Source organism: Petaurus breviceps, unplaced genomic scaffold, assembly GCF_028583685.1.
Source record: "Petaurus breviceps papuanus isolate PSGF00001 unplaced genomic scaffold, PetGlider_PUasm1.0 99, whole genome shotgun sequence".
Lineage (NCBI taxonomy): Eukaryota > Metazoa > Chordata > Mammalia > Diprotodontia > Petauridae > Petaurus > Petaurus breviceps.
Window position 1 is genome coordinate 6933183 of NW_027187465.1, and position 12773 is coordinate 6945955.

Sequence of the window (12773 nt, forward strand, 5' to 3'; positions counted from 1 at the left end):
TTTCTTTCTTTCTTTCTTTCTTTCTTTCTTTCTTTCTTTCTTTCTCTCTATCTAATCTATCTATATTTAGTATATTTCTATACATGTTGCCTCTCCCTATGGAGTGTAAGTTCTTTGAGGACAAGGGCTATTTTTGCTTTTTCTTTATATTCTCATTTCTTAACTTAATGTCTCGTACATGATAAGTGCTTAATAAATTTTTGTTGACTAATAGATTGAATAAATTGAATTGAGTCTTCAGTACTTTAATGGATCTATAATCTCATTGATTTAGAAATTTCCTCCAAGTATGCAGGTCGCAAGCCATCCATGGCTGCCCCCTCTGTAAAAATCTTATCCACATATTCCATTAATTTCTTAGGGCATATGTGGATGTGTCAGGGGGGTCCTTCTCAAAGTTTCTCGATAAAACATGGATGCCAATAGACATGAAGGCTAGCCATCAATCATCCTTCACTCCAGCCATAGGGTTAGTTTCTTGTTTTTATGGTCATATTTTTCACATCAACTTTCACAACAAATCTTCTGGGTGATTCCTTATCTATAATGTATTGCAGCCCTCTCAGTTTCAAACTTCATAGCAATGTATAAATTTGAGCTGTTACTGTCAATGTTATTATTTCCAAACATGTTGCCTGGCACAGAACTCAACCCTCCTAGTGTAGTGGTCTGACCAGAGTTGGAAAAGGGGAACTAGGGCCTTCTAACATTTGCATGGCAGCCTTCTTACTCTGTTAGCATCATATAGATAACTAGGTGGTACAGTGGTTAGGGAACTGGATCTGGAATCAGGACGTTTGTTGTTGTTTTTATGGAGTTGTTTCAGTCACGTCTCACTCTCCATGACCCCATTTGGGGTTTTCTTGGCAGAGATCCTGGCATGGATTGCCATTTCCCTCTCCAGTTCATTTTATAGATTGAGGAAACTGGGTTAGGTGACTTGCCCAGGGTCACACAGCTAGTAAGGGTGTAAGGCCACATTTGAACTCAGATCTTCCCGACTCCAGGCCTGATGCTTTATCTGCTGTGTCACTTAATTGCCCTGGCCTGAGTATAAACCTGGCCTCAGACATTTATTAGCTGTATGACCTTGGGCAAGTCAGTTAACCTCGGTTTGCCTCATTTTCCTCATCTGCAGAATGAGAATAATAACTGCACCTTACTCGCAGAGTTGTTGTAACTAAACAAAATAGTTATTGTTGTTATTAATGTTATTAGTAGTAGATCAGAAAGGTGTGGCTTGAAAACTTACTTAAGATATTTTTTAACTTTGTGATACTGGGCAAGTCACAACCATTCTATGCTTCAGTTTCCTCCTCTGTAAAATGAGGGAGTTGGTTTCAGTGATGGCCTCTGGGGTCCCTTCCAGTTTTTTTTGGAGGAGGGAAAGCAAGGCAATTGGGGTTAAGTGGCTTTCCCAAGGTCACACAGCTAGAACGTATCAAGTGTTTGAGGCCAAGATTTGAACTCAGGTCCTCTTGACTCCAGAGCTAGTGCTCTATTCACTGTACCACCTAGCTGCCCCTCCGGTTCTAAATATGTGATCTTATCCTCTAGGTTACTATAAATTCTATTAGATTTCATCCGAAATATTTTCTTGATTCATAATGGAGTCCCTCCAGTTAAGCTTCTTTCTCTCCCATTGATTCCCCCCACCCCCAACCCCCCATTATGTAAGTAGTAATCCTGTGTGCTGGTGTGGCTATCCCTGCTCAGGAATGCCCACCATGCAGCTTCAGGAAGGAGAGCTAATTATGTCATGTAATTAATTTGCTATCCTTATGTGCTTCTGGGGAGCCAGGGAGAGCAGAATGCCCTGGCTTATTTGCTAGGAGGTAATTCTAAGAAAAAAGCAATGGCTTTTCCTGGGATTTCATCACAGTTTTAGCTGGGAAAAAGCAATCTCTCGGGTGTCTGTGAAGAGAAGAGACAGGAAAATGAATTCTAAAATGGCTTGATAGGGAATGGGAAACCCTATTTTTATTCCTCTTAAGAACTCTAAGAGAGCTGTGGATTGGAGGTTGTAAAGTGCTCACTGTCTGGGTGAAAATAGTAGAAACATTCAGTTAGCTATCTGTGATGGCCTGGATCCTGAGTCTGGCTCAGTAACTAACAAGCTACATGACTGTGGGTGAGTCAGTTCCATTCTCTGGACCACAGCTTCTCCACCTGGGATAAAGGGAGGGGCATTAAAATAAAATGGGAAGAGTCCTGAATCTGGAGTCCAGAGACCTGGGTTTTAGTCCTAGCTGCAGTGCTTAATACCTATGTGACCTCTGGCACAGAGCTGTAACTAGAGCACTGTGGCTTGGCCTCAGAGAGTTAAATTTAGATGATACTTAGGGCCCTTGTGGTCCTTCAGCAGGAGAGAAATAATAAAGCAGATGAGAATGTTTAGTTCAAATAGGCCTATAGGCACAGACAGATGGGATGTCTCCTTGGCTTGGAGCACTCTGCTTCCTAGTAGTATCTGCTTGGGCAATCAGCCTCTCTGGGACTCACTTTCCTCCTCTGTAAAATGAAGGTGGGCAGTTAGGTGGTGCTGCAGTTGACAGACCATCAGGTATGGAGTTAGAAAGAACTGAGTTCAAATCTGGCTTCAGACTAGCTGTGTGGCCCTGGGCAAGTCACTTAACTTTGTTCACCTCAGTTTCCTTATCTGTAAAATGATGCAGAGAAGGAAATGGCAAACTTCTCTAGTATCTCTGCCAAGAAAAGTCCAAATAGAGTCCTGAAGAGTTGGGGGTGACTGAATAACAACACCTGCAAGCAGGATATAGTAGATTTGGAGCCAGGAGTACCTGGGTTTGAATTTTACCTTTGACATTAACTAGCTGTGTGATTCTGGGCAAGTTATCTAACTTCTCTGAGACTCACGAGTTTCCTTCTTCACAAAGTGAGGGATTGGCCTACATGGCTCCTCAGGTCCTTTCCAGGTCTAAATCAATAATCTTGAATCTATGACCTCTAAAATCTAAATCTGGGATCCTCCGAAAAGTCTCCCAACTCCCTTTTGGAGCTATATCCCAGTCGTTTGGAAAAGGCACGGGCTTCATCCAAGTGCATCCTTTCATAAACTCACCAAGTCGGGGAAAATCTGCTTGGTGGTTGGCCTTGGTGGGTGACCCTTGACCTGGGCTTTCTCAAGAGTCTAACAAACCTCACTGGTGGTCACTTTGGAATCTCAGAGAGATGTCAGGTGGCATCAGGCCCAGGGTGCCCCCTCCTGCCTCAGCATCTCCTCCCAGTGCCCAAGGGAGCCTTGCATCAGGGTTCCCAAGGTCAGGCAGGAAAACTCTGCTGTTTACTCTGAGGGAGAAGAGCCTTCTGGTATGGAGTTGTTCCCCAAGATACCCTTGCCCTTCTGGGTCCCTCCTCTTTTCTGTCATAGCATATGTGCTTACTCATTGAAACCCTTGCTTAAAATGCTGATTTAGCCAAACAGTTTCTCTCAGCAGGGCTGGGTTTGGCAGTGGCTGAGAATTTACAAAGTCCCAGAGAACTTTTGCTTGAAGGGTATTCTGAATAGGCCCCTGAAGATTGAGCTATCAAATAATAGCGGCAGTTCACTTTTGTTTGCCTTCCTTTGCATTCTCAGTGCTTAGTCCGATGGCTAGCACATAGTAGGACTCATATGTACCTGGTTATGTACCTAGTGTCTCCCATTAGATTGTCATTTCCTCAAGGGTACATACTGTCTTTGTATCCTGAACACTTAGCGCAATGTCTGGCACACAGTAGGCCCTTAATGAATGCTTGTTGACTGAATGACTGACATTTAGGGTTACAAAGTACCTTCTTCACAACCTGTCATCATGTGAAGTTGGGAGAGGAAGTACTTTTCCCTTTACCCCACTTTTCAGATGAGGAAGGTGAGGCTCAAAAGTCACATGTTCAGATCCACCCAAGTTCACATAAGTTTCATAGCTAAGTCTTGAACCTAGATCTACTGACTCCAAGTCCCACGTCATGTCCTCTAGGCCAGACTGCTTCCCTCTGGAAAATGCTGCTTGACTTCTCCCTCCCTCCTCTCTTTCTTTCCTTTCTGCTTTTCCTCTTCCTTCTCTTTGAATATTGATGATGCATGCTAGGTAGAAAGCAAGAAAGAATAAGGAGTTCCCAGGACTAATGGAATCTCAGGAATGTAGGGACATGTTAGTATAGGTGGGGACAGTCCTGAGATAATCGACTCTGATTAGCAGCTTCTAGAGAAGATATGCACTGTGTATGTGGAACCTATATGTATCCCCTCTTGCAATTAAATTCAGGGGTTCACATCAGTCCATGAGCTTCAGGTCTATCCTGGTTTGCCATAGAACAACCTGGTCCCTCCATTCCCACTGGATGGAAAGGATAGGAATATGTCTTGGAATTATCCAGGTTGTGTTTAAGTCTACACTGGCTAATGTTGGCAGAAACAAGAACAAGCAAACAAACAACCCCTACCCCCACAATATTTATAGAGAATAGGGAATAAAGGGTTTGACTTGGCATCAGGAAGGCTGGATGCTTAGTAGTTGTGTGACCCTGGACAAGTCACTTACCCTCTCTGTCTGTTTCACTTTCCTCAACTGTAAATGGAGATAATAACAGCGCCTACCTCCCAGGGTTGTTGTGGTGAGGGAATGAGATAAATATAAAGAGCTTAGCACAGTCCTGGCACATAGTAGGTACTATATAAATGTTAACTGTTATTTACTTTTAAAAATATATTAGTAGTAGTGGCAGCATGGAATAATGAATAGAGTGCTGGTCTTGGAGTCATGAGGTCCAGGGTTTGAATCCTGTCTCAGACACTTGTATAACTAAATGTAAAAAATGCCTCCCTTTATAACCTCAGTCTCCTCATTTATAAAGGGCAATAAAGCTTTGAGAAAGTACATTGCAAACCTTAAGACACTATAAAGACACTAAGTATTACTGTCGCTACATAAACAACATAAAAGTTGAGTGATTCAAAAAGCTGGTATTGTTATTTTTCCACAATACCGAACATTAACTAGGCATTTCTGGCTGATACTTACATTAGTTGACTAATGTTGACACTAGACAGAGGGTGGAATGTAACAGCAATGAGGATCATTCCTATCCATATAATACTTTTCTTGTAAAGTAAGTAAACTTCTGAGTTCAGTTATGCTTGTGTTAATTTCTCCCACTTTGCAAAGGAGGAAAGTGAAACCTAGTAAGATACAGTCATTTGTTCCAGGTCCCACAGACAGTGAACAGTGGAGCCAAGAATGGTTCAGTATCCCTTCCACTATGCTGCCACTGACTAGAGCTGGACTATGGGACCATGCTTTTTCAATGACAATAATCTCAGAAAGAAAATTCTGTTGATTCCTGACCTATTTAAAGAAAAAGTCTGAGTTATCTCTTGTCTCAAGGGACTATCATGATGGTTGACTTGGCCATATACAAACATGGCCCTCAATGTAGGAATCATCATGGAAGAAAAAGACCATTGTATTAGGAATCAGAACACTTGGGTTTTATTTCGGTCACTTTCTTCTGTTAAAAAACAACAAAGAGGGGCTAGATTTGTCCATTTCTAACTCTAATTTCCAACTCTAAAATGAATTGAATAAAGATGTGGTCAACTATTGTGGCCATTTCTACCAAACAACCAATGATGGCTGCCTTTCTTCACAAGATTTGGTATCACTCACTCTGAGCACCTGTGACAGAGAAGTTGTGTGGAAGCCCTACATAGAAAGGCAGAAAACAAGAGCCAGGAGAATAAAATTACAGATCAGCATAATCAGGGAGTAAAGAGGCCCCAGAGGAACATAAACAAGAACTTCAGAAGCAATCGATGGCCATGTTCTCTCCAAGGGGAGGGTGGACCATTGGTGAGAATGAATCATGATTGCTGGCCTGGACAAAAGACAAGCCAAGGCACAGAGACTTCCTGGTGTGCTGAGATTTTGGTAAAGACACCTTTGCTCATACTGAGCTAGGTAATACACTCTAATACATTTAGGGGGGATCCCTCCTCCTTCTTGCCAGTGAGATCCCCAGAAAGACACAGGACCTGAAGAAGGAATGGATTTCCCATCTCAACAATTAATTTAGTCAGAAAAAGTACTTATTAATCACTTACTACATTCTAGGCACTAAAGATATTAAAAAAAGGCAAAAACAGTCTCTTTCTAGGATCACGCATTTAAGGAGTGACCTTGGTGGGATTTGAACACACATTTTCTGACTCTAAGCTCAGCACCCAATCCACTATGTCACATTGTCTCTTTTTTAAAAAAAAGTAACAAAATATGTTTACTTATTTTTCTTTAATGCTTCTCCCTAAATTCACAATAGAAACCTCCTTTTTATTAAAGAAATGCAGTAAAAAAAAATTCAGCCCACTGGCCCTGTCTGAACATATATGCTTCATTACCAACATATGGTCCACCACCTTCTTGGGAGCAGCATGTTTTTTTCTGGCAGTTCTTCTAACATTCTCCCTGCTATTAAACTGCTGCCTTTCATAATTTACCTGAACACACCCCAATATGAAAATCCAGGTATATTAGGGTTAGCAAGCTCAAGAATGAGTGTGCCCAGCAGAAATGGCCCATGGCACCAAAGCCAACAGGGCATGGTGAGACTGACTTCATGGGAGACTTACCTATGTAGCTCATGACAAACCCTTGGCCCTTTCCAAAGATGAGGCCGGCAGGATCTGAGTGGAACTGGATGGTGAGGTCTGGGCTAGAAGAGTAGAGCTTCTGAGGTCCACTGTTGCCCAGGTACTGCCCGAGGATATGAGACATGACCTCATCCCCATCATAGATGGTCAGGATGTCACTGTTACTCAGATTTAAGCTGGGGAGGCAAAAGGAAATGGGATGTATGTTTATGTGTGTGAACGGAAAGCAGTCTCAAGTAAAGATGTAGTTACTTTAGAAATCGTTTATCGAATACCTGCTATGTGCAAGGCTTACACAATGTTGGACCTTGGGGAACTTGTAGATTATCATGGCAACTAAGATGAATATATTACCTAGAATATTACCTAGAATGATGGTGATGATATCAATAGTTAGCATTTATAGAGTACTTTAAGCTTTGCAAAGTACTTAAAATATATTATCTCATTTGATCCTCACAACAACTCTGGGAGGTAGGTGTTAGTATTATCACCCCCATTTTACAGATGAGGAAACTGAGGCAAACAGAGGTGAAGTGACTTGTCCAGGGTCACATAGCTGGTAAGTGTCTGAGACAGGATATGAGCTTGGTTCTTCCCCATTCCAAGGCTACCACATCACTTAGCAGGATATGATAATTTTCTGTAAGAGGGATGCACAAGCTCAAGACTGGATTCAATCCATCAATCAGTCAACAAACAAAGCAATTTTAAAGAGACTTCTATGTGTCAGCCTCTGCTCCAGATGCTGGGAATACAATTGAAGTTTATGTTCAAAGGGTCGTTGATGCTAGCTGAGAAGACACTAATTTGACCAGAGAGTAGGGTTAACTGGGCTCTACCCCTGATTCACTGGATTTTCTTCAGACAAGTCCCATAACCTTAATACTATGGGAGAATGTTGAGCCGCCAACATCACTTGAAGGGGCACACATATCACTGAATCTAGGCTCCATGTTTTGCAGAAAACAAGGCCCACAGAAAGGAAGAGACTTGGCCAAATCCACTCAATTAACTATTGGCACAGTCAAGACTTGAATTCAGGTCTCTTTGAACTTGAAGTTTAAGGCCCTTCCTTTATGAAATCCTTGTCACCACCACCACCACCATGATCATGGCATTTTTTTTTTGCTTTTTGGAGGGCAGTTGGGGTTAAGTGACTTGCTCAAGGTCACACAGCTGGGTTTTTTTGTGTTAAGTGTCTGAGGCCGGATTTGAACTCAGGTCCTCCTGTCTTCAGGGCCGGTGCTCTATTCACTGCACCACCAAGCTGCCCCATAAAGCAATCCTGATCATTTCTATAGAGCAAAATGCTTTATATACATTATCTCATTTGATTCCCAAAGTAACCCTGTGAAGTGGAGCTATTAATTAAATAAATAAAAACATTAATATTAATAAAATAACATTTTACAGATCAGTAAACTGAGGGTCAAGTAAGACATTTGCCCATGGTCATACAACCAATAATTGCCCGAGGAAGGCTTCAAATCCTGGTCTTTCTTACTCTTAGACCAACCTTCTGTCTTGGATAGGTTGATTAATATTGTTAAAGAAGAAGACAAATTCATGATGGCCCTGGGAAATTGGGTAATTTGGCAGTAATGGGAAGTATGAAATATGAAGCTTATATTAAATATGGAATTTAATGTGGACAATAGGTTAGTTTATCCAGGAATTTAAAGGGGACTCCAGAAATGGAAGGTTGAGGAGGGTACAACTGTGGCAGAATGTCTAAAAAAACCCAGGAGGTCACAGTGGACCACAAAGCTAAAGTTGGAAAGAGCAGTGACTTTTAGCTCCTTCATAAGTTAGGAGTTCAAATCCTAGTTCTGTGACCTTGGTCAAGTCACTTCCTCTTTTGCGGGCTCAGTTTCCTCGTACTTAAAATGAATTGTAAAGTTCCTTATACCTCTAAATCTTTGATCCAAAGTCCCATATGGGGAATGGCAAGAACATAAGTTTGACTGAGATAGACTGTTCAAGGGGGAGAAAGGGAAAGTAAGTCTGGAATGGAAGCTAGAGTCAGGGAGTGAATGACTTTAAGGGACAAGCGGAGGAATTCACATTTTATCCTGCAGGCAAAAGGGAGCCAATGAAACACTTGAGCTGGGGAGTGACATGGTCACTGGTGCTAGTTTTGGAAGTATACTTTGATGGCTAATGCCTTGTCTCAGTGAAGCACTGCTAATTACCTGGTGGCAGCTACCATAGGTGAGGAGCAGCAAGGAGTCATTATAAGGACTTCACTGAGGTCTCTGAAACCCAACTCCTTTTTATGTGATAGAAACAGTTTTATGTAGTTGATTACACCTGCTCTTTCACTGGATATGAAATCAGGAATCCTGAATTTGAACCCAGGCTCAATCACTGACCAGCTGTGTAACCCTGGGCAAGTCACTTTACTTTTATTTGCCTCAGTTTCTTCAACTGTAAAATGGGGATCTGCCAGGGTTGTTGTGAGGATCAAATGAAATCCTATTTGCCCAGTTCCTAGCCCAAAGTGCTTGTTTCCTTCCCTTCTGACATGACTTCGCCATCCAGTCCTATCAAATCTGCCCTCCAGCATCTTCCTCTTTCCCAGTCATTTCAGCAAATCAAGTCCACCTGATTTCCCATTTTCTGAGACATTCCCTGGAAATTATCCTGTTGACTTCTCATGCCAGATGTCAGAGGAAAATAACCCTCTACTCCCTGGAAATATGCTCTGCTGTTCCTTCTCCCAGAGAGCGCACAGGTTAGCTCTGCTCAGCATCAGAGAGGCTGTCTGGACACAATGCACCAAATTAACTTAGGTAGGGAGGGGAAGGAGTTCGGATCTGGGAGTGAGGAGAGCTCTGGATTCTTCTTGTAGCTCTGCCATCCACCTGCTGTTTGATCTTGAGAAACTCATTTCCTTATTTTGAGACTCAGTTTCCTCATCTTGAAAATGAAGGAGTTGGAGGAGATAGTCCCTAAGGTTCATCCCATTTCTGACATTTTCTTTTCTAGGGACCCACCCCCTGTAGCATTTTATGTACTAACTCTTACTTTCCTCTTCCAAGACCCCTTCCATTTTGGACATTTTATGTTGTATATTCTAATGTCCCTGCCACCTCTGACACACTACGTTCTATGAACCTTTCCAGCTCCAACTTTCAATGTTTGAAGCTCTCTTAATTCTGACAATCTATATATCCCAAGACCCCTTTTCCCATGTAATCGACTCTTACTTGTATCATTTAACATCTTGATATTGTTGACAAACACACATACATACAGAGTTACTTTCAATTCCTTGCATTATACAATACATACTCCTGGGTCCCACAGAATAAAATATAACAACCATTATCACACTCAATTTTTCACATTTGTATAATCTTGCTGTAATTTTTTCCTTCTCTATTGTCTTCACCTCCATACCTCAGGAGACCTGATTACTGCCCATCTTCACACAGATGAGCTGTGAATTGCTCCAGGGAGAGCAACAAAACAAGGTAAAAGGACTCCCAAGCTCACAATGGGTGCCTCAATTGCCCACTTAGCTATTTTCCAGCTGTAGATTTCCTCTTCTTTTCCCCACTCTGGGCTGCCATGGGTCTTTCTCATTGCCTAAGCCCCAGTTTGTTTAAACCTTTTCTCAGCTAATAATTAAGCAGCTTGTCAGTTTTTCTTTGCACTTTTTTATTATGCATACCATATACAAATCTTAATCAATCAATCAGTCAATCAATCATTAAATGGAGCTCATACATTGGTCCCTACCCAAGCACCACTTAATGGCTATTTTTTGGGCCATTCTAGCTCAATGGTAACAGTTTCTCTTTTGGCCAGCAACCCTGAGGGTCTTCCCCTCCCAGTTTGATTTTTTTTTATTAAATAGGCTATCCCTCAACTCACCTCAGAGGTCTGTTCACTGAATGGACATTACCTCACTCTAAGTGAGCACTTGATAAGATCTTAGCCTAAAAGGGTCAGGGTCTCCCAGTGCATCCTGGGCCATCTCCAGTCATCCTGAGGAATATCTGGCCACTGGATCCAGGTGGCTCTGGAGGAGAAAGTGAGGCTGGTGACCTCGCACAGTCCTCTCTCATTCAAGTCAAAGTCAATTGCAAGATGGGTCATTTCCTAATGCCGTGGTCCTCTTTGAGAATGTAGGACAAACACAATCTGTGAGTAATCCATGCTGCTGGAATGGAGACCCATTCAGTTGGCATCTTCTCCCTCTCCTTCTCCAGGCACTGTCCTAAGGTGCTGGGAATACAGTAAGAGGCAAAAGATAGCCCCTGCCCTCAAAGGGCTTGTTGTCATTCAGTCATTTTCAGTCATGTCCAACTCTTTGTGACCCCATTTGGAGTTTTCTTGGTAGAGATTCTGGAGAGGTTTGCCTTTTTTCTCTCCAGATCATTTTTTTACAGTTGAGGAAACTGAGGGATTTGCCCAGGGTCACACAGTTAGTAAGTGTCCGAAGCAGGATTTGAACTCATGAAGATGCGTCTTCCTGACTCCAGGCCTGGTGCTCTATCCACTGTAGTACCTAGCAGTCTTACCTCCACATTATACATGAGGAGGTTGGGGTGTAGATTTGCCCCAGTGATTTGCCTAAGGCTTACTAGTACATGAATCTGGTTCTCGGAATCTCCAGGTTCAATGCGCTTTATTCTGTATCACATTACCTTGAAATATATGGCATAACAAGAATTGCCAAAGACCAAATCCGAAGATTGGCTGAAATCAGAACCCAATAAATGTGTTTGTTCTTTGAGTAGATCAATTCTTTCTTTGTTGTTGACTTCAGCCAGACCTGTGATTTCACTTGCTGAGGAAACTCCATGATGAGAGGCTTTATTCAACTAATGCACATCCACAAGGTTTCTACAATTCCTTACAATCTTCTACAGTAACTCACACAAGGTCACATAGGAAGTATAAAATTTTATAAATGGCACACTGGATGAGTAACAACTGGGATTTGAAGCCAGTCCTCTGATTCCTAGTCTGAAGTTCTTTCTGTATTCTGTACCATGAGGGGGTTAGGAATCAATGTTAGGGTTGTGGCATGGTATAATGGGAAAACTCCCACTAGTTTTAGAATCAGAAGACCTGGGTTCTAGTTCTGGTGCTGCCATCTATGCCATATGTGACTTTGGGCAAGTCACCTCACATCTCTTGGCCTCAACTTTCTCTTCTGAAAATGAGAGAAGTGGTCTAGGTGACTTCTATCATTCCTCCCAGCTTCAAATTTATGATTCTAAATCAGCAGAACAAACCAAGCCCTCAAGGACCAATGGACTTTCTATTACCTCAGACTGCCTTGAAATAATCCTGATGGGGCTAGAACCAAGAGGCACATTTTGGAAAGATCCACCAGAAGGTCCAATGAAAGAGTCCTTATAGTTCTCCCTTGATTTTTAAAAACCAGGACAAAATGTGGTAATTGAGTTGGATGAAAGAAAGTTATGAAATTAAAATCCAAATTCTACAAGGACTGCCTTGCCTCTCCTTACCCTTCCACCTGCTACCCCAACCATGCCTGCCAGTTTCTATGAGCCCATTTCTCTCACCTGGGCCAAACCCAATAAGTCAGTCAGTAGACAAGCATTTATTAAGTCTGTGCTCTGTGCCTGGCATTGTGTTAAGCACTGGAACCATTAACTGCATGCATAGGGATGGTATTTCTTACTTCTGTCAGCAGGGGACACTGTTCTCCCAGTTTTTTAGACTCCGTTTCTGTGTTAGCCTCTATTTTCTCATCACAACCCCACACTTTCCTGATTCCGAAGGAGAAAATGCCACCATTATTCTCTCCACCCTGCCCTGCCTCCTGCTGTACTAGCTAGTGAAAATTAAAGGTTTTTAGGTGGCTGAGAAGAAAATTAGGATTATGGATTTGGAGCTGGAAGCGATTTCAGAGGTCACCCAGGCCAACCTCCCTAGTTTTACAGATGAGGAAACTGAGGCCCAGAGAAATGAATTCACATGGTAGTAGTCACCAGAGGGAATCTAGGTTTCCCAATTCCTGAACCAGAACTTCTTCTCCCTTCCATAGATCTGGACTAACAATCCCTTCATGAAGACACATTTAAGCACAGAGAGATAGATCTGGAAAGGGTCTTAGAGATTGGCTAGTCCAGGAATTCCT

General features: G+C 42.3%; 1 protein-coding gene across 1 annotated transcript in view; it reads right to left on the bottom strand.

Annotated features, from left to right (window-relative positions):
• SEZ6L (seizure related 6 homolog like) overlaps positions 1–12773 on the bottom strand; it is a 248393-nt gene that overhangs the window by 36607 nt on the left and 199013 nt on the right. The window contains exon 10 of the mRNA XM_069081915.1: positions 6629–6825. Coding sequence (XP_068938016.1) covers positions 6629–6825 — 197 coding nt within the window. The remainder of the gene's footprint in view (positions 1–6628; positions 6826–12773) is intronic.